General features: G+C 41.8%; 1 protein-coding gene across 1 annotated transcript; it reads right to left on the bottom strand.

Annotated features, from left to right (window-relative positions):
• Positions 1 to 6,641: 6,641 nt before the first annotated feature.
• On the bottom strand, positions 6,642 to 22,964 carry SEC62 (SEC62 homolog, preprotein translocation factor). Its single transcript, XM_053951974.1, has 8 exons — positions 22,687 to 22,964; positions 15,120 to 15,228; positions 14,635 to 14,740; positions 13,408 to 13,618; positions 11,631 to 11,723; positions 9,577 to 9,637; positions 9,157 to 9,276; positions 6,642 to 8,628 (listed from the first exon to the last, which is right to left on the bottom strand). The coding sequence occupies exons 1-8, from the start codon at positions 22,840 to 22,842 to the stop codon at positions 8,162 to 8,164; spliced, it is 1,323 nt and encodes a 440-aa protein (XP_053807949.1). The 5' UTR covers positions 22,843 to 22,964; the 3' UTR covers positions 6,642 to 8,161.
• Positions 22,965 to 22,995: the final 31 nt, after the last annotated feature.

Genomic DNA, 22,995 nt, shown 5'->3' with positions numbered 1-22,995 from the left:
AGTTATTTATCCACACAGTGTTTATTAGGACTGTTGCACAAATTGGAGTGTAATAAGAAAATGTTTACACCTGACAGAGGTATTGCACCTTCTGAGCACCCAGTCCATCCACAAGTATCTGAATACTGATGCTTTCATAGTTGTTTTCTTCTTAGTTCTAGCCCAGGGCAAGGCAATGAAAGTGATTTTCCCAGTAGGAGCAAATGAACTGTTTGGGTGTCTGGGTTTGTTTCTGTTCATGTCTCTCTGACTGCAGAAACTGCTGCACAGGCCTGTGTGAGGAGATGCCTGGATGTTAGGGAGGAGGCACCAGGAGGGGATAGGGACAGTTTAGACATTTTTTCTGCTGATAAAAATTCCAATGAGTGTGTGAACTCCAGATTGTGTCAGCTCTGTGCTCAGTGAGCCTTCTGGGGGAGTTCCCCAGTGGGGCCCACAGAGCACAGTTCTGCCCACATTACATCCCCTTTTCGTGTTGTGTCTACTTCTCAGCTTCCCTTTTCCCCTCCACCATCGTGTGCTTGTTTGAAAGTTTGCTTTTAACTCACTGATTACTCTTGTTTTCTGCTCCTGAGTGCTGTATCTCATCTTCCATCCCAGAGAAATGATGGTACAAGAGGGATATCCTGGAAATCAAATGCAGGGCTTGGTGCTGGCAGGTCCTTGCTAAGTCAGGAGCTGCTCACTCCATGTTGGATGAGGGCTGCCTCTTCCTTCACAGGAAAACTTGCAGGTACTTGCAAGCACCATGTGCTAAATAATATCTTGAGCCCATCCTGCTTGGTTAAAGAGGCTGCATTTATCTCCGTGAGCAGCAATAGAAAGGTTTAAGGAATTAGTTTATATTTGCATGGAGGCAGCTGTGTGTAAAAACAAGACAGGAGACTCCTCCTCGAGGAGAGGGGTACAGGAAATAATAGAGAGAATCTCTTCTAAAAGCTGTTTGTATATTAAAAGCTCAAGCAGTGGTTCTGTGTTTTTTGTTTAAGATATTTGCATGGAAGCTTCCTTCCTTCTTCAGGGCTGTTTCCTGCTGCTGGTTCTGTTGTTCAACTCAGTGGAAAGGAACTTTCCTGATTCCTGATGGTCCTTTTCTTAGGAAAAAGGAACAAGAAAAAAGACTACCTCTAATTTCAAATCTAACAAAAATTTTCTGAAAAAAGCAGTGATTGAACAAACTGTCCTCACTGAGCAGGGGTTGGGCCCTGCCCTGTCCTCCTTGCTGTGCAGTTAGAGCTCAGTCTTTACTTTCCCCCTGCTCTTCCTGTTTGAGACGTGCTGTGCTTCAGAAGTTCATTGCCACCTGTCTCTTTATTGTGCTGAGCAGAGGAGTAAATTTAAACCTCACCTCTGTGCGTTTCGAGGAATTAATGTTGGCATCTTGGACACCTCAAGCCCATGGGCAAAGACAGGGAGATAAATGCATCTTTATGCATTTTGGTGCATTTTGTGTGGGGAAAGCTGCACGCTGTGAACTCCTGCAGAGACAACGATGAACATTCCCACTCGCAGCGAGGGGCTGGGGGTGACTCACTCTGGAGGAGGATGGCCCCACAGCCAGGGCAGTGGACCACTGGAATGTCCCTGTGGAATATTCTCTGGAACACATTTGTCTGTGGGATGAGTGCCACTCTGACAGCCTTGCCTGCATCCTCCCCTTTTCCCTGGCTGTGCCTTTAACTGGGTGTAGCCCAGCTGAGCCTGTTTAATGCCCTATTAGGGTTTGTGCTTTGTCAGCACTGGATTAGCAGCCCGAGTTTTGCAATGGCCAGTGGTTGTGGAGCTGCTGGTCCTGAAAGGCTGCAGGGCTCAGAGACAGAGTTTATTAAGATTCTATAATTTTAATGGAATATTTAACTAATAGAATATGTAACCAGTAAACTATTTAACCAACTTCATTTTTAACAAAATTTACTTTTAAAGAAAAAAAAGCTTGACTGATGTCCCATTTGCGAGATGTTTTATTTTTCAAGAACCTTTTAAAAGCATAGACATGTGGTGGATCTTCACTTTGATCACTTGAGGTGATCATCTTAAAAGCAACAAGTTTGTTCTCAGGAAGATCTTGTTGAGGAGCAAGAAACACATTTCTATTGTAATTTTAATTTTAATTTGAAGGCTTTTTAAAAATAGAATTCTAATTCTGCTTATTCAGAGAAAATCCAGAAAATGCAGTACAGAGCTGGTGTCAGCCCTGCTGGATTGTCACGAGTGGTATTTCCTTGGTTTGTGTCCCTGCCATGTGCACAAGGTGTCACCTTTCCTGCTGTTCATGGTGTCACTGCAGTGTTGGTGGGTTTTTGTCTTTGACACAAATGTTTTTTCAAGGAACTGGAAAAAAGATGGTAAAAGCAAGGCCCTAAAAACTGCATTACATGAACCAGTAATTTAAAAAACCCAGTTTGTGGTTTACTGGTCACTGTAACACAAAACTAAAATTAAGACTGAAGCAAACGTGGAGTGCAGGGTGTGATCAAACTCTCTTTGTGTTGCTACACCAAAGCAGAGCTAAAATCTTTTGTAATCTTTTAGTATATTACTATTTCTTGGTAGACTTCAATTTTAAGCAAATTCTGTTGTGGCACTTTCATTTAAAAGGAAGCTAAAAAGCGGGGGGAGATGTAATTTCAATCTCACCTTCAGTGTGAAGAATTTGAAACCCCATCTTCTAACTCCTTACAAACAGCCTAATTACTGGTTGAACACTCACATGTCAGAAAGAGAAAATGAGAATTTACTGGGAAGGCCAGTGAGAGTCACCTGGGGCTCTGCTCTGTGTTTTTATTGATCAGCAAAGATAAACTGCCAGCGTCTCCCTCCTAAGCACCTCCATCCCTCACTAGATCCAGGCTCCAGGGGACTTCCAGGGATCACAAGCTGAGCCTTTTCTGTGTTTGCCTTCTGTTGTACGTGATGAGGATTGATGGTTGTTACCACCTGCAGAAAATCTTTGATCTTTATCTAAAGCAGGATCAGTGTTTACCCAGGACTGTTCCCTCTTTAATTCAACTTGCACTGAAACCGTTTGCACAGTGCTGTTGCTAACTCTAAGTAATTCATCTCTCAGAAGTCTTTTATCACAAAACATTTTTTTTTCTGTGATCATTATTTTCCCATAAAGAAAAAAAAAAGAAAAATACACATGGCAAAGCAAATGCCTCTGTGTCAGCCAGTAAGTAATGGACTCTTTGTGGACACTATCAGGAAATGTGCCTTTTGTTTTCCTGCACCTGTTGCTGAATTACAAATAAAATAATCCAATGTTTTATTAAATAAAATGAGAAGCTCTAATGAAATTGTACCAGCCATTACCAGGAAGTCTATTGAAAACATTCAGCAGCTGCTTCAGCCTCAGTTCACTTACACTGACAGGATTGTTTCCCCCTTCTCCTTGTGCTCTGAGTGAGAAGGGCACAGTGCCTTGGACCACCTCACACCAACCACTCTGCTCTTGCTCCCTGGGGAGGATTTGGTCAGAGTCAGTCAGAAATGATGCTCAACAATTAAGTACCTTGGCCTTGTAGAATTTTGTCAGAAACCAGAGTCCCATGCCTTGCATCTGTGTGTTTTGCAAACATCAGCTTATCCTGACAGTAAAAAAACAGCTAAAAATCTCCTGGTTTATTCTGATTCTATAGGGAGGGGTTGATCAGAAAGGCTGAGAATCAAATCAGTGAGTCCTTCTCATTAGACAAAATACCTCAGCAGCCTGAGGAATGCCCTGGAGTGAGCTGGGGCTCAGCCTGGCTGCAGAGTTACATGTCACCAACTCTTTCACTAAAGGTCTCCAAGAGAATTGATCTGTCTCTGCTGTATTTAAAAGTCAACACATCTATCACAGCAGTGCTGGCGAGTAGGTGGAGACTCCTTCCCAGGACAGACTGTAATTCCTAACAAGAGCTAAAAGGTGAGTCCAGCACTATTGTTTGTGCTAAGCCTTGCATGAAAACCACTGAGAAGCAGCATCTCAGCTGCTTTGGATCTTGGGAAATGTTTGATACAGACTTTCTTATACAAAGAGTGTAACAAAGAATGGTGTTCAAACATGCATGATTCAAGGTTTGGCTTTAAAAATGCTTGAGAAGTAGCTGGATGAAATGTCAGCTAATGAATAAGGGATACAGCCCTCCCTTCCCACAGCAGCTGGGAAAGGAATAGCTGGCAAAAGGTAGAAGGAGCAGAGGGGGGACATGCAGGTCCTGAGCACTGAGTGCGAGCAGGAAATTATCTCCAGAGTCTGTCTCCTGCTCTGGTTTTGTGCTGTCTCAGATTTGTGGATCTACTTTGAATTTACCCCAGTACAACTCCTTGAAGAGTTTAGACTCAAATATAAGTAAGGCAAAGGCAACCTTTCTAGAACTCAAGGAAATAATATGTACAGAATTCTCCTGTTGGAAGATTTGATCTAAGTCAGGATAAGGCAAATTTTGGGGATGTGAGGGAGGGGAAGGATCAGTCCCTGTTACAAACAGCTGGGCTGTGTCATCTCAGTCAGGCCCATGGGGACCTAGAGCTGATTTAGGTGTCCCAGAGCCTAAAAGGTGTCTTTGTCCTCACCATGGCCTCTCCAGAGAGGGAAACAGGTATGCACATACTGACACATTTTCCACAGTTCTATTTTTTCCAGGCATTTTTCACATGTATTTTATTTTGTAAATTGTTTATGTTTGGAGTCAGAAATAGAAATTTTGGTATGGACACTGCAAGGGGTGCCCAGCTCAGCAGCTGCCTGAGGGAGGCACAGGGCAGGGCAGAGGAGAGGAAAGAGGATTGTTCTGAAAACTGAGCTGACTTGAACTGACTCTGCCAACAGGTCCAGGAGGGATTCTGGCAGGGCTTCCAACTGCTGCCAGTCAATCCCCTGCAGCTGGAAGAGGATGTTTCTCTGATGCTCAGGGCTTTTTATGCCAGCTGTGAGGCTGGAACATTGCTTTGCTGTCCCTGTGACCCCGTTAGGAAAGAATTACATCCTCAGAGGAGCTGCAGAGAACCCTGGCAAGGCTCTGAGTGCTCAGTGCCACAGTGAGAACTGCTGGGGTTGCAGGAAGGAACAGAAAAGCTAAGCCTGGCAGGTGTTTTCCATTTCTACAGTTCATGTTTACATTGTCTACATTTAGTGTTTACATGGGGCAGATGCTTCTGCTACCCCTCTTGAGTCCTGGGAAAGTGTAACGAGAGCAAACTGAAGAACTGAGACATTCTCCAGTTCTCTTTATCTGCCCTTCTTCCTGCAGTACGATGCTCAGAGAGCTTGTCAGTGTTATTTCAAACAGAAAGAGGCCAAAATAACTATTATCTATCTATCTATCTATCTATCTATCTATCTATCTATCTATCTATCATCTATCTATCTATCTCCTATTTTTTACACAAAACACCAGAAAAATCTGCTGTGTGATCCACAGTAGGGGAACATAAATGCTTCCCCTGATCTGCTGCAATGAGCATACTTTACTGTTTGAGAATTGCTTATCATCTCCCCAGTACTGTAACTTTTCTACAGATAGAGAAATAAGCAAGATCATAAAATAATAATTTTTATTGTTTCTTAATTGCTAGAGAAAAAGCTGCCTGTTTAAGAACCCCAGAACCCAACAGGTGAGCCGAGCTTACTGTATCTGTACCAGAGCAGAGCACACCTGAGTGTAACATCCCTACTAAACACTGATCTGCATTAATACTCATTTATGTTTTACCAGTAGTTATTTAGTTTTAAAGAATATATAGGAGTAATCATATCTTCTTGCAAAGAAAAAAACCCAGAAAATTATACTGGGAGGAATAAGACCACCATAAAATTTTATTGCAGGAAGGACATTTTAGTGGTGTAGTTATTTGAGTAATTTTTCACTAAATATATGTAATTTGTTCTCATGAGGTCACCATAAACTCTCAAAGTTAAAAATTAAAATTATCAAGAACTTTGAAATGCCTAATACAAAAATCTAAAGATGGCCAAGTCCTTTTGTGATTTTCTCTTTGGACTGGAAGCATTTGTCATGTTAGCTTAAGTCCACTCATAATTTTACTGTTACTGGCATGTTGTAACCACTTCTTTCATTAAGTTATTCCAAAATGCTTCAGAAGTACTTGGGGGATATTTCTAGGAAAACAAGCTTACAGTAATGAGTCATTAAGTTCTTTCCTTAACCACTGAGCAGATCTTTCTTACCCCACCTCAGAGATCAGAGCTGTTCACAGCAGATCAAGTGAGCAGTTAAGGCCAATTCAATTTCTAGGCTGCAGGAGCCTGGAACTCTGTCAAGGTGAGAGCACAAGTGTCTGATGGTTAATTCTGAGATCCAGACACCTCCCTCCAAGTGGGCAGTGCTGGCATGGGGTACACACCCCCTGAACAGGGAACAAATGGCAACATTTGAGTTTTTATTTCACTATTTCCTCTTGATTTGCTCAGCATGGCCCTGAAGATGTTATTTCACTTGGAGGAGGAAACGTACTTGAAATAACTGAAAACCACTGCATTAACTTCTTAAAACCCTGTCCAGGGCTTGGCTGCCCTGTGATGCCCCAGTGCAGGCTCTGCTCTCCCCATCACATTGTGCACACCTCACTCAGGTACAACATGATTTCGTTAGCCCCTTTAATCAGTGATAACACACAAGTGGCCAGGAGTCAATCTGTTTAGTTAATGGGTCCTTTAATTTTTTTGCTATATTAATAAAAAAGTGATCCAATTTATCTGTTTCCTTATGCAGTAACTATTCAGGATTTAAGAAGCAAATACACCATATCCATGAATTGTTTATCAATGCAACCATGATGATGTATATATTTGCACAATCTGAAAAATTGGTATCTTCATCCAAAATGCCGACGCTGGAAGGATGGGAAGCAAATTAGGATAGGAAAACAAATTCTCTTACCCTCATCTTCTCTGAGTGGGCTGGGAAGACAATCAAATCTATAAAGTCCTTGAGAGGAAAGAGGCTGAGTTGTAACTTCTTCCATGTTCAGTCAGCCAAGACCTCCAGTCCGTCCTGCACAGAGGCAGCGGGAAGGGAGACACGGCAGCGGCTGCTCCGAGGGCTTTACACACAAGTTACTAATGGTCATTTCACACCAGCTCTGAGCCACCCAGCTCTGCGAGCAGACCAACACTCTCCTGCCTCTTCGGCTTAAAACTACTCCAGTTCCAGAGTACAGAGAGGTTTAACATTAAGGCATCCATACAGCTCTGGTGTTTGCTTTCATTTAATAAAGATCAATTTACTCAAATACATGGAATGTTGGCACAAAACTAAAGCTTCTGTGGAACAGCTATCAATCATACACAAATACTCCGTGAGGTCCTCTCGACTTGCATTTCTCTGATAGATACACCACAACATGGCTTCAATAATACAAACTGAATGCTGGATCAAATCTCTAAATAATAAGTAGCAGTTAAAGAAAATGGTTTGCTTTATTTGTAAATTATGTACAGAATACATTTGTTTTTAAATTATGATGGAGCAGGAGAAAGAAAACAGCCATCATTTCCAAACCATGCTGCTTCCTTCACCTGCTGGAGATGACATCTCTCTCTGCACTGGATGCACAAAACCAGTTTGGATTTCCTCAGTTGCTGGCAAACATGCTGGAGAAACAGAGAACACTGAGGCCAAATTCAGCACTACCAGCTCCTCTACTGTCAGCAAAATGCTTCTGCTAAAACTAGTTTTCTCAGGAAAGTTCTCATAATCTTTTGAAAACAAAATCAAGAAAAATATCAAGAAGGCTGTGGGCTAAGAAGGGCTTTACCTAACTATCAGATGAGGATAACTAGGAATAATCTGAGATTTGGTCATTCAACTTTTACCTGGTTTACAAAAGCAAGTTTGAGAAGCTAAACTAATTGACCAGTTATGCAAGTACCAGAAAATGATGTTTTTCAGTATGTTTGAGGACAATCTGGGCAATCTATCAATCAATAAAAAACTTGTCAAATTGATAAAACTTCTGTAAATGGATATTAATGATTAACATAGTACCGAGTAATCAAGTTAATGGTTAAAAAAAAATGAAGGAACTAGATATAAAACTGTTTGGTAACACAGATATTTCAGCAAACAAAGATGCTACTGTATGGTCTATGTTTTGGTGATCAGCCAACAAAGAAAATCCAACCATTTGCACATACTTAGTCCCAAACCACAGTGAGTTATGATTTTCCATGTGAAGGCCCACTTTCAGTATCTTCCTCCTCTTCCTCCTCACAATCCCCTTCATCTGTTTGCTGTTCCAGTTCCTCTTTTGTGATCATTTCAAAGTCGTTTCCATTGCCACTACTGTGCTGGGACCTGTCATCTTCACGCCTGTCACTGTCAGTGTCTGAATGTCGCTCTCCTCCTGAGCCGTCTGTTCCCGAGTTCCTTGTGGCTTCTGTTTTTCCATCCTCCTCTTCCTTCTTCTCACTATCTGATTTCTCCTCGCTGTCGTATTTTTGCTGCTTTTTGGATTCTGCTTTTTCCTCTTTCTTTAAGTCTGCTTTTGGTCCTTTGTATTCGTGTGTGTACAGGGGTCTGAAGGAGTCAATGAATCCCACATCTGCTGTAAGGTTTGGCAGGAACCAGAAGTGATGCCTTCCTCCAGTGATGAGCCAGATGATAAGGAAAAGGATGCAGCGAGCTGTGTGAAAACAAGGGAAAGTTTGGATTTTGTTATAGGCACACACACTGTACAATCATGCTGTAAGAGATGTTCACTGCTAATGCCCATGCCTAGCCAGGGACTGGGGGATGCTGGGAAGAAACCCCTCATTCCACAACAGCTCTGTGGAGTAGTTTGTTCTTACTGTGTCTCCTCCACCCCACTAACCATGGATCTTATCTCTCATTCAGCTCTCAACCCCTCTGCCACAGAAAGCTTTAAAATCCTGGTGACACCATTCTCGCCTCTCAATGTTTCTGCGTGCAGTTCTGGGTTTGTTCTGCACTTTTTTGTTTAAACACAGGCAGTAAACAAATCTGCACTACACAGGAAACACCGACAGGTGACACGAGCCTGAGCTCTCTCTTCCCGTGGCACAACTGTGACACCCGCTGGCCGGAGGGAAGCGCACACAGACCCACCCGGCTGCGGCAGCGCCCAGCTCCGAGCTCGGGGAAGAGGCGGGCTGTGCCTCCGGCCTCTCAGACCCCGCCTGCCGACACTCACCGACGGCCAGGAGCAGAATACTGGCGACAAAGCAGCCGGCGCCCACGCTGAGGTAATAAACACCGACGCGCATCTCGGCTGGCCAGAGCGGGAACAGGGTCGCGGCTATGACGGCAATCACTGAGCAGGGAGGGCAGGACAGAGGCACGAGAAGCATCATTAGTTTTTCCTGGTACATGTACAGATGTTCCAGGTTTACTGCTCATTCATAGTAGTGCCTTAGATTCAGTTAACATCTATACTATTTTAGATTTAAAATAAAATTAGCTGATTTGTGTAATTCTACACAAATACAAGTTCTAGGGTCAGAAATGTATCACTCATAACATATTTCATATTTTTACATAACCCACATTTGCCCACTGGACAACTCACTGGTTAGCTTAAGGCAACAGAAATGAACAACTTGTGTCTACTTACCAAGTACAAGTCCCATAGCAAAAGTTTTAAAGTGAACGGGGTCATAGATCCACACGTAGACCTACAATAGAAATGACACAGTTTACACTCAGAACAAACTCTCTGATAAACATCTCCTGTATTCCCTCACCCAAACACTCACTGCCAGGCTGCAATGCTTGGTGCTGAGAAAAAGGCCTTCTGGTCAGCACCTGGTCAGGGCAAGGGGTCGTGATTCCTAGGAAGGGTAACTGACAGGTGATGTTATCCTGAGAAAAACAATCAGACAGCAGAACTGATGGGAAAATGAAAGATTCTGAAATATCACTGAATCAAGGTTGTTCAGCATGAAGCAAAAGAAAAAAAAGCAAAAATTAAGTTTCCTAAGTCCACTAAGTGGAAACAAAAAGTCCTGTGACCTTTGAAAAGAAAACACAGAGATTGCACACCTGGAACAAAGGAGGCAGCTGGAATGCTCACTGCAGGCCCTGTGCTGGGCTCAGATCAGTGGCCCTGTACCCTCTGTCCCACAGCACTGTTACCTCTATGTCTACAGTTGCAACTCTCAGAGCCAAATGTCTGTGTGAGAACTGTGGATCCATTTCAATCTGAGCTGCTCAGCCATAAATGAAAAACTTCTTGGTAAAGTGCAAGATTTTCTGAACTAGAAAAATCTGTGGTTTTTTTTTCTTAGCAAACGAAACAGTTTCAATCTGAGCTTCTAACTATGAAAAGAAGCTACTGGTTACTAGAAACCAGCAACCCTCATTGCAGATGTGTCAATACCAACTAGCAGAAGGGCACCTGGGAGGCAGCGGTGATTTTGTGTGATGCAATAAATATTTAACATTCTGCTTCCCACAGGGTGCCAAAGTTAACTGTATTCAGGTGCAGCTGTTGCTAGTCAGCTGTTCTGTGAGCCCAAGCAAGCTGAAGATGGTAACTGGCAACAAGGGTGTGATATCCAGTGTTTGTAAGTGCAAAATAATGAAGGGAAGGGAAAAACTCAGCTCGAATGCAAATACACAAGAATTGGCTCTAAATTAGCTACAACTTAAAAAAAGCTCTTGTGAATTATAGTTGTTAAAAAATGTCAGCTCATTAATAAACAGAGAAGTAACTGATGTTAAGACAAGCAGTAACTACTGTGGTATTGCAGATACTGTGCTGCAGCCTCATTTGGATTGGGCACCTCATGTGAAGATGACAGGGAGGATCAGAGCTGGGTGTGATTCCACATGAGATGGGATGAAACTGAGCAAAGCAAGTGTAGGAGAACTGAGAAAGGTAAAATCAAGATACAAAGGGGAAGCACATTTTCTGCACAAGTGATTTATTTACAGAATTTGCTGCCATGTATGTTTTATAACCAAAGGAACACAAGAATCCTGGGGGAGATTCCAGTACAGCCACAGACAGCACAGTAAAACTTACCACTTATCCCAAAATTGAGAAGTACAAATGTGACTCTGTACATTACAGAGCTGGTAAATAATTAAGTTCTTTGTCTTCCAGAACCACAAAGCACATGGAAGTATTTAAGGCCACAATTTCAGTGGTTAAGCCAGGATGAGCATTCAGGAATGCCAAAGGGTGCCTGTCTGCTCAGATCACAAAGCCAGACAGTTATTTTTTATTTCCCCTCCTGTAACTGAACATGGTGTCCTGGAAGGCTTGTTTGGCTTAGAACAATTCTGGCATGGCAGTGGCTGTGGGATAAGTTGGGCTGGAGGGACTTCGGGAGTCTTTGTCTCACCCTCCTGTCCCAGGCAGGGTCAGCTCCACCAGCCCCTGAATCCACCCCGAGGACAAACATTTCACCTCACGGCCACCAACACCTCAACTACTGGTAAGGAAGTTTTCTTTGGGATTTTTTTAAAGTTACTATCCTCTATTTACCAGTCTTTAACCTCCTTGAAGTATCTGAAAATCTGGTTTCAAGATCAGCCACCACACTGCCATTAATTTTTTTTTTAAAAGTGTCAAGAAGGAGTTTGCAGAAATCCAGTAAATTGTGGTATTGTCTGACACTAGCATGGTGACACCCGAAGATGAAAAGCACCTATAAATCTTACCTCATTTCCATCCAAGAAAACTTGGTCTTCATGTGGTTCAAGTTTAAATTTTCTCTTAGTTTCCTTTTTTTTGGGTGTTCCTGGGGTGTCATCCTGAGGACAAACATAAATATTTTATTGATATCTAATATATTAAAAAATTATTATATATTAAAATACACATACAAACAATTATATACAAAAATTACAAAATATGATGTTTTAAATTTTATATTTAATATTGTACATTATTTTTACTATATATTTTAATTTAATTTACTGTATCTGTTAATATATTTAATCTAGTAACTTCACAAACTTAAGATCATGTTCACACTTTTTTGTTTTTTTTTAAGTAAAGATACTCTATTTCCTCCTGTTCTTATTTATTATCAACTGGGTACCTCAAAAATGAAGGAAAATTGTAAGTAAAGAGAAATCTCATTTTTAGTGTCTAAGGACTAGACTATGACTTCAGGATTACACTGTCATCAAATGCCCAGCAAAGCTGGGCTGATATTAACAGAAAGTCTGTACAGGGATCAAGAACAGGGAACAACACTTCACCATCACTGACTTTGTTAGAATTATTTGCTGTTTTAGTGCCATATTTACCAAAGGGACATCCTGGCAGAATCAGTTTCTGCCCATTTATTCTTTGTCCTCCTCAATCTCTTTTTGGATCTTGTGCTTCCTCTTCTCTGTCTCCTGTTTGCTTCTCTTTGCTTACTGCATTGTGAGAAATTAACTTTGTGGTTTTGGTCCTGTGTTTCATTCAAGTTCCTACCCACTGGTTTATATAATCCACTAAATATCTGTTCAATAAATAATGATTAGTTTAAAAATTAACATACATTTAATAATGTACCTCCCCTGATGACAGTGGAATGGAGGAGTTTGTTACTTTCACCATCAGCATTTTGCAGTACCTCAGGGGTTGGGTAATCTTACACTGGGCTGGGACTGCAGTGGGATTGTCCTGTTTATAACTCTTTTATTCACCATTTAGGTTTCTCTGGACAGCCAAACCTTTGTAGACAGACTGTAACTCTCACTAGAGGTGCCATTATTTCACTTAGGAATGTCTGACTGGGAATATCTTTGGACCACTATCCTACTAACTCTCACTGATTCAGAGCACAGTATGTAGAAGAAACACCATATGCACTCATCAAGTTTCTCCTGAAGTTTCACAGCATTTTAGAAATTCTGTTCTCCTAATAATAAATAAGTAATAAAACCAATCAGGAGTGAAAACAAACCCAAACCACATTAAAATCTGTACAGCAGTAGTAGTTTAAAGGTGGAAGCTCAAGTGCAAGGAAGCAGGATGCAGGCAGTCATGGAGCACTGTTACACAGCCAGTTACAGGCCCCACATACCAAATGTGACATTCCAAACATTCCTGTTACCAAACACTGCAAAACTGTTTGTTTCACTGGTGCAGCTGCACCGGTTTGGATGTTTGGTCACATGCACATGTCTCATTCTATGGTAACTGATGTACACAGCCTCCCTGCCTGCTGCCATGGAGAGAAACAGGTTTTGAGTAACTCAGCCCACATTAAAAGATGACAAGGTACACAAAGGCCAACTGAAGCCTCTTTTGTGACCTAAACCAAAATAAGACAAATTCAAAAGGTAACAAAGAAAAAAAAAGCAGCATATTTTAGAGATGAAAACGGGAAAATAAAGCATGACATATTTTAGAATAATCAACTTCTGAGCCAGTGCAATGTTAACAATCTTCTGATATATTTGTTACAGGTTTGTTTCTTCTCTTACACACAGTATTTACCTTCTTACACTCATCTTTTTCACCATCCTTTTTCTTTTCCTTTTCTTTCTCCTTCTTCGTTTTTTCATCTTTGCCACTTTCCTTCTTGCTCTTTTTCTCCTCTTCTTTCCCACTCTCAGTCTTTCCTTTTTCCTTTTCTTTCTTTGTATCCTTGTCAGGTTTCATTTTCATCACTTTCAGTGCTCGATGAAAGAACTGTTTTTTCAGGAGTCTTAAAATGAAAAAAGTTAAATGATTCATTTAAGTGCAGCTGTGAGAACAACATTTACACTCAATTATGTTATTAGACACCATTCTAGATTATCTCTCTAACACAATCATGACCAGCATGACTGAAAGGCAAGGTCACAATCATCTGCTCTATTTACAGCTACACACTCCAGACCTACTTATCCCATGTCTTGCCTGTTGCTTTGCTTTTTTTGGTTCATCTGTTCAAAACTGGGTAAAAACTCTACTTTTCTGTGGCAGCATTTTGCAGATATAAATGAACACACAAGATGTAGGATACAGCAACCCACCAGATCCATTTAATTATCTTTCCCATTAGTGCAATTCCTGCAATATTTATTTTCAAGTTCATGTCAACATATTTCATAGCAAAAATAAGGAAGTGGACATACAGCTCATCAAGATCACTGGTAAGTGATGCACAATAAACAGAACTGTTCTGTTGAAACTCTGGTACCTATGCCAAGTCTTCCCTTCCTGTCAGCTACAAACAGACCTTATTGCAAGTGCATATATTATGTATTTATGTATGGAGATATAAAGATATAAATATATGGCAAGCAGGGCAGCAGCATGTAGTATTTGATATTCTTAAGGTCGTCACCAACCAGAAACATCCTTGAAAGGAACACAGCTGAATTCCCAACAGGAAGAGCAGTAGAGAATCCTGTTCCTCAGACAGCAAGGACAGAGAGATTTGAGAGCTCTGACCCTACTAACTTCAAATATTGGCAAAATTCAAGAAACTCCTTTGGTTCACCTTGCTGCCCCAAGCAGTGCAGTGAAAGCCTGAGAGGATTCTGGGAACAAAAGTAGTGAAACTGCACCATTTCCATCCTCAAACACAGCAATATAAATCATTACAATCATTATTTTTGCATACAACCACTGAAGTTTTAGGATGCACGAAGCCCAAGTTACACTGGCTCCTAAATACCTGTGACATCTGGACAACTACAGCCATTCATGACACGGAAGAGGTAGCCTGGGTCATACCTGTTGCAGTAATCAACTACAGACTCTCGGGTTGTAAAGAGAGCCTCCTCTCCTTTCTTTGCCTTTGCCCATTTAGAATCCAGGAGGCAATCCACAGCTTTTGAAGCTAGAGGAAAAAAAATTGAATTAAAATGCATTCAAATTAACATTATTTTTAACATTTAGTCTACGATCCTTGAACCACAATGACCAGTCTGTTCTGGTGATGTTCCACATACTTTCAACCTTTCAAATAAGACTTGTCACTATTCTGAAATATATTCCTCTGGACATCACACACCTTTAAACCACAGAGTAAAAGGTTTATTGCATTTACTCCAGGCTAGTGGGATTAATTTTATGGCTTCCTAATACCTAGATAAGTTTTCAAAACCAAACTGCACGATCAGTACTTATTAGATAAAGTACTACTAATAAAAATAAAACAGCCTCTCCCACCCTCCAAGTGCAATGTTAGAAGAAACCTGAATTCAAAGCAGCCCTACCAATAAAATAATCAACTCGGTGGCCCATCATGTTGGTGGATTTTGTTGGACAGTTGAAGCGCAAGTATTTAGCAACAGCCTTCTCCTCCTTGAATGGCTCACCAACTTCCTACAGTGGGAAAAGTCAAAAATTATTAATACAGTTTAAACACATAAGAAATTCACCCATTTGGGCTTAAAAAAATCAGATATTGCAAAGTCTTTATTATTTCACAGCAATATATAAATAACAAATAACACATAAAGGATGTGAAAATAGGTCAAGTAATTTTTCCTGAGAACTTTCTGTCTACAGGAAGAAAAAAAGCAACAAATCTCAAGTCAGATGAACTGAAGGTAAGGAGGACAAACTCCTTTAGCAGATCTGTAGAAAGAGCAAACTAAAGGAAGGCCAAAGAGGAAAGCAGCACATGGGAAGCTGCTTAAGGTACACAGCTGGGATGGAAACAGTTGTGAAGCTGGGAACAAAGAAAAAGCAGAGTGAGGAATGAGTGTGTATGAAATGACAACAACGTAGGCATTCAACACAGAGCAGCTCAGATTTCATGAGAAGGAGAAAACCATGTTGAAAAGAAGCTGAAAGATTTGGCTAGAAAGTTTATTTGCCCACTGCACAACTACAGAATGAGACTTTAGAGTACCCTTGAAGAGATTCTTCCAATCTAGAGTAGAACATCAGGATAAAAGCACAGCAGGATGAAATCTGAACATCAAAACCAATGTTTAATGAGAAGTCTGCACATATTCACAAATTCTGTGCTTTTACCACCCTGCAGAGAGGTAACAGAACTCTGAGATGTATAAGGCATTTTGGAGATGGGCATTTTCAGTTATGTAAAATTAAGGTGTAATATTTGCAAGCAGGGAATGGAAGAACTTTGTAATGTTCCTGCTTCACAAAAATATATCTGGAAGAAATCATAGGCTGGGATATTAAACTGACTTACACTAAGTTCCTCAAAATTATTTTCTGTAAATTCTTTCAATCCATAAGGTTTAATTCTCCAACCCCCCCTGTTATTTGTGGATGAGTAACACAGAAACATGGGACAGCTTTCCACACTGCAGTGCCTTTTCTGTACCTGTTCCTCTCATGTTGCCTGAAGAAATAGATTATATCAACCACAAATCAGATTGGTCATTTACAGGAATAAAAGTTTCAGAGTCTATTTAAAGACCTAATTTTCCTAAAGGTCAATAAACATATACAACCTCCATTATTGCTTTTAAGATGTTAAATCATAGTATCACAAGCAGCATGCTAAATGGAAATGCAAGGTGAAATAGATGTGTTTACACCAGAATAAAAGCTTCAGATGGTAAGAGTTGTTAATTTTCAACAGCTAACTTCCAAAACCAACTGGTTAATGAGTATCCTTCTAGAGGAGATTGTTGCTTTTACTGTCTGAGGAGACTTTTGAAGAGAATAATACAGACACAAGGTATCCAAGTGGCCAAAAAACTCCATAGTCCTTAGTTCTGAGACTTTTTTAAAAAGTCTAAATCCTCCACATGAAAGCAGAAATATGCTTACTCTCCAGGTAGTTTCAAAAACGTGCCCAAATTAGGCCAGATGATCCTAAAAGTCCTCAAATAGTTATTACCTCCTTTTGCATGTTCAATCCTTTTTTTTTTAATTTTTAAATTTTAAAAAATCTGTATTGAACATCAGATAAGAAAACTATTCCCTGACAGTGCATGTATGCACATAAATTATGTTCTGTGGTTTCAGGCCCTCTTACATGGTACAGTTATACCAGTAACTGTAAATCAAACCAAGCCACCAAACTTGGTACCAGAGTAATTGAACAGCAACAAAAGGGGTTCCAATGCACTGAAAGAAAACAACTGACTGTGTCCCATCATTGCCACATGGGATAAGGCTCCAGCAGACTGTGTGTGAAACACTGCTTTTCTAGTAATTCCTGTCAGCAAATGAAGTTTGGAACAACTCACAGGGCAAATGTTCTTCACAGCACGGACAGTAAAACAGACAGAGAAACTGTAGATATTCTCATCAGTGGTAATTCCTCTGCTAAGGTGGTTTTTCTCCTTCTTCCTAAAATATTTATGATCCTGCTGGGTCATGTGATGCACTACACAGGCAGGGGCTGGCACCAGGAGATTTCTTTTATTGCTCCTTTCTCTCTGTTGCTTTGTCCATGAGGGATAGTTTCATAACAGCCCAAACAAAAAAACCTTCCCAGAGAGAGAGACTGCCACAGTTTAACTGAGCTCATTCTGAGAAAAGTGTCCCCTGCAATTTAATCCCCATTTTTCATCCTGTTTTCATCCCTTTGTTTGCAGAGCCAGGCTTCTGTTAAAAATATTTTCATAAATGGCTGACAGAAAATAATATATTCCATCAATAAATGAAGTCAACCAAAGCAATGGCAAGTTCATTACCCTAGGCACAACTTTTAAAAGTTGCAGTTCAACCAAATTTTGTGTTAGTTTTTAAAAGTAGCCCATGTTGTCACTAGACAGCATGTACAATTTAGAGATTTACAATCCCTGGTGACTTACAAACTCTGGCCATTAAAAATAAAATCAAACCAAATTTCTTACTTGTCTAGACAGAACTCCACCTGCTGACAGGAAAAGCAGTGCTCAGCCTAGTGACTTGCTAGAAATGCAAAGACATTTTAAATTTTTAAGAATAATTCTCAATCAGAATTCTGCCCTGTATGAATTCATAAAGGGACAATCAAACCCAGGGACCTTCCAGACTCACTGAAGGGAAAGTCCTAATCAAACTTACCATTATCTCCCAAATCAAAGTACAGCACAGTCCCTTCTGGACTTCAATGCATGGCTGCAGTTCCCAGTTAATTCAACCCCCAGCTGGGACTGCAGCACCAGAGAGGCCTGAACACATCAAAATAACATCTGAACTGAGCCATTGAATTCTCCCCCTCAGCTCTACCCAAGCATGACTTATTCAGGTTTTCCTGCTCCTGGAACACTCAGTGGATGACAAAAGGGCAGAACACACTTCTGGTTTGAAAACTGCACTCATTTCATTCCCTCTTTGAGTCACAGTTGCAAGAAGACAGGTACGACCCAAGACAGGCCAATTTCCTTCCACAACCTGGTAACATAAACAGGGTTTCTGGAAAATCAGAAGAGAGTAAATGATGAGTGTCACTAGCAAGACAAGTTATTCCATGTGCACCCAAAAGCATTACAAGGATTTATGCTCCTCTGTTTCAAAAGGGTCATCAAAATTGTTCTATTTCAATGAAACAATATCTAGTTGATTTCTTTGCTCTCAGATTTTCAGAACACCATCCCTCAAAGCAGACTGCTGAAGCCTAATAGTTGATACAGTTTTCAGATAAGGAAAAGAAGAATTTTAAGCATATTTATCATGCGGTGCCTGTTTTTCAAGCTGAGAAGCTACATCAAAAACGACTGTGTCAGCCCAGATTCCATTCCACACACCTCATTATAAAGACTACAACTGCATCAGCTCACTCTTCTCTGGAAGTGCTTGGGCTGAACTGTAGGATTATCTTTTTCCCTTCCCTGTTGACTGTCAGGATCTCAGAGTGGATGTTCAGTGGCAGGGTACTGGGTGCTGCTGAGATAGTTGTACTTTGCCTAAAATAAACCAACGTGCCATAGACAAAGAAAAAGCACAGAAATTGGCATGACTGGAGTGGGTAGGGGGAAACAAACACACCTGGGTGTTAGGACTTGCTCTTAGAACATCCTTGTTTTCTTCAGTGACTAACAAACATAAACTTGCCCGACTCCTGCACTGATGACCAGTACAAGGACTGCCCCAGGTCTCTCTCTTAAAAGGAACTGTGGCAGAGCCATGTGGAGAAACCAGTTCTTCTGGATTTTGTGGCCATGTGCAGGCCACAAAACATTAACTTTTCTTTACAGAAAAAGATTAGCAGATGTTTGGCAGTCCATATCCTATGAAAACAGAAGTATCTGTTTTCTTCCCTCTTTTTATTAACCATTGCTAATTTTTTTGAGCAAAACATACAGAACTCTGTAAACATACAGACTTCTAAAACAGACCCAAGGAGCAATGTACAGTATTTTGAATAGTATTTTGAGGCCAGAACATGCCAGCTTTAGTCCCCTTCCAACCCCAGGCCAGCTGTTTTGACTTTTTCCCCTCCCACCTCCAAAAATGTAGCTCAAGATTTCCGAAAGACTGATTCTTGTTTTAATGACAACTCAGGCTGCTACTTTTAATTCCCATTTTTCTACTTTTTTTTGTCCCCTTGATCTTTGTTTCTTCCTCCTCTATCAGCTAATACCACTCAGCTTTCAAAGACATAATTTAACCAGTCTCCTTTGTTATCATCCCACTCATCTTTACTAGAATTTATGAAGAAAATTAAGCCAAATGGCCAAGCTGGAGTAAAATATGCATTAGTGGAAAACTATTGCATTGTCCTTTCTGCAGATCCTTTTCAGAGTCATTCACACAAAACTGCAGCAGAGGAGCAGCAATGCAGCTCTGCAGCTGTGCATCTTCCTTCCAGCAGAACCCAAATCATAACAGGACACAACTGCAGGCTACAAGAGTTAATGATTAGTAGATGTCCTTCATCAGGAGAATCTCAGAACTTGAATCACAGGAAAAGAGTCAACAAGGAAAGTACCTGTCACTAATGGCACTGATGCCACCTCAGCCATCAATTTGCAGTGAGACACTGACCCCCAAACTGCCCAGGAGCTGTTTTCTCTCTTTTCAGGAGCAGTATTTATGTGCATTAACATTTCTGGAGTGCAGGACATAGCAACAAGGTGCGACACCAAGTGCTGTTAATCCCAACGCAAAGATCAGCCCAAAACCTGACACGGGCAGACTAAAACCGTGCATGTGGAATGCAGCCAAGGTAATGAAAACTTAATTCCTATTTAACAGTCAAACTGCAGAGCTGCCAGCACAGTGCCACGTGTTACCCGGCCCAAAGGAAACAACACTGAACATTTTGTGGTTAAGTGAATATTTCAGGACACATATGGAAAAAAATATAGTTCCAAGACATGAAGTAGCTTTAATCAGGTTGCTGGAGTAACAGGCATTCAAAGGCATCTCCCATCTATTGAGATGTATTTTGTGTAAAATAAAAAGATTAAACTAGCCACTAGCAAACATATGTTATTTTTCTGTCAGTAAGTCCTTAATACACAGCAAGCATTCTTGATTTCAGACATTTGAATCATGTCGGAGCCACAGGGTAAGCAATCTCCATCCTACAGACCAGCCTCCCTTCACTACTGCATGTCTGAATTAATCTCCGTTTTGATTACAGTTAAATTACCATCAGGAATGACACTTGGAGAAATTTGCCTCTGAAATGTCTTTGTTCAAACTTCTGAACTCAAAATTTTTGCAACTTTTGTAACTTTCAGAGGAAGAGTTTAAGCGATGCAACACACATTGGGCAATGTGTCTTCTGATGAAAGTGCATTCCATAAAACACATCCTTCCTGTGACTGCTTCCGATGGGAAACGTGGAGCAGGCTAGACAGAACTTTGAACTATTTCTGAGCCTTTTTTCATGTCTAGCTATCTGACCTAACTGCCATGATTCTAATCTTGATGGCAGGCATAAAATCCTACAAAAATTCATTCCAAACCCAGGTTATGAACCCATGGTTTTTCTAATTGAACTTCATTACATCAGCCTCATCCACAGCTAAAAACACCAGCTTTTCTCAAGAACCTCACTCCTGTCAAGAAATACAGGGTATTCAGATGTCAGACTTGTATGCAGAACAATTAATAATCTCTTTAGGGGAGCAACATCACCTTAAATTAAGTACACACTGCTAGAACACTTGAAGCACCTACGAATAAAAATCCCACACTTCATCTTAAAAGAAGACATTTGCAGCATGAGCCTGAAAAACATGATAATCACACTGCAAATATACCAGTGAAGTTCAAAAAGCTTAAGAAAAATGAAATCCAAAACCCACTCCCAAGAGAAACATGAGTTGTTTTATTCACTGACCAATTAAGAACACCCCTTGGGCATTCACCAGTATTCTTTGTCCACTGTCTTGTCTTCCCATTGTTGTTGACCTGCACTAGGAACCTATGACGATACACATTTATTTGCATAATTATATCACAAATTTAGGCCACGACCTTAAGCTTTAAAACCCAGACATTGATTTAATTACTGACAATCTGGGAAATACTTTTACTGCTAACAGGCTGGAAATTAAGTATGTGCTTAACTGCCTGCAAGACCACAGCCTTGGGTGTAATACAAACATTAAATTATGTTTAAATTTGATTTGATGCGTGCTTTACAGTGCTGTTGTCATCCTTGGAAAGGGACAACCTATAAAAATGTTAAAAGGAGAATAATACTGTGATGTTTTGCAATAATTCATTGAATGCTGTGATGGATAGGGCTCATTCAACAAGATTTTGATTAATGACTCCTTGCATTTCTCCCCCTGCCTCGCTAATTGGAATTAAAGGGCAAAAAGGAACCTTTACAGGTATAGGCAGATCTCCATCTTCCTGGGGGAAGGGAAAGTGGGCTGGGAAAGGGAAGGATGAGAAAGGAGAGAGGGCAGCCAAGCAGAAGGGTGACATATGAAGCATCCATTGTTGAATGGCTCTGTGATCTCTCCCGTGAATATTATCTGCTCTTACAGCAGAGCAATAAACCCCAAACAAACACTATTTAACTGAGTGTTGATAACATATAACAGTAACAAGCGTTAGGGTCACAGATACTGTAAGTACGCCCAAAACATGCACTGAAAACTCTGTAGAACTCCCTGTAAAAATTACACCTCGACATACCGGGCTCCCAGGTAAGTGAAAACACCGAAGCAGCCCTCAGTTTGCCTCTCAGTGTCACCACACAATTATCACTACATTTTAACACGATCTCAAAGCTGATTAGGTCTATTTATAGGCATGCCTGTTTGTTTATGTTTTCCAGACACAAATTTCCTTTCCTTCCCGCATCACTTCCTGGTTGGGGCACGTTTGCCTTTAAGATGCTTTTACCATCTGTCCCACTTCTGCTTACGATCCCCGGGCCGGACACGCTGGGTGAAGGTGCAGCTCCCCGCTGTTTTGGTGTTACCCGCACTAAGCTATTGTTCGACACTGATAACGGGGGAGATCCTGAATATAACACGGCGATTAAAAATGGGGAACAGCTCCAAACGTCATTTTTTGGTCATGGAGAGACGAAGAACTTCTGAGGGCGCAGAGCCCATGGGGATGAAGCGGGGGCGCCTCTGATGTGCCGGGGGGCCCCGCTGGCCGCCCCTCAGCCACGAAACGCTCCTACTTTGAGCTCCACCATTCTGTTTTCACAGCGTTTACCAATCTGCTAAAAAATTCTGAGGAGAACCTGCCATCCCGGGCTCCGGCCCCGGCCTGAGGGGCTCCCGGTGGCCCGGGACTGGGGAGCTCTCCTCCCTCACCGCGGGCCGCCCGCAGCCGCCACCTCGCAACAGCGTCGGGCGGGAAGGCCGCGGGGGAAGCCCCTCTAAGCACGGAGAGGGAGAGCCACCGGGCAGGGAGGGAGAGATAGAGAGGAGGGGGAGCCTCGGGTACCTGGACGCGCTTCCTGTGCCGCCGCCGCTCCGCCATGTTGTCCCCGTCCGCTCCGCCGGTGACGCGCGCCGGGGGGGGGGGGGGGCGGCCTCGCGAGAGGCGGCGGGAGCGAGCGGAGGGGCGGGAAGGGGGCGCGTCCGCAGCGCCTCCGCTCATCACCGCCCCCCGCCCCGCAGCGACCCGCCTCGGTCCCTCACCATGCCCTCTCCGTCCCTCCGCCACCCGCCTCGGTCCCTCACCGTGCCCTCTCCTTCCCTCCGCCACCCGCCTCGGTCCCTCATCGTGCCCTCACCGTGCCCTCTCCATCCC

Source organism: Vidua chalybeata, chromosome 10 (genome assembly GCF_026979565.1).
Source record: "Vidua chalybeata isolate OUT-0048 chromosome 10, bVidCha1 merged haplotype, whole genome shotgun sequence".
Classification (NCBI taxonomy): Eukaryota; Metazoa; Chordata; class Aves; order Passeriformes; family Viduidae; genus Vidua; species Vidua chalybeata.
This window is presented reverse-complemented; position numbering and strand designations above follow the sequence as displayed.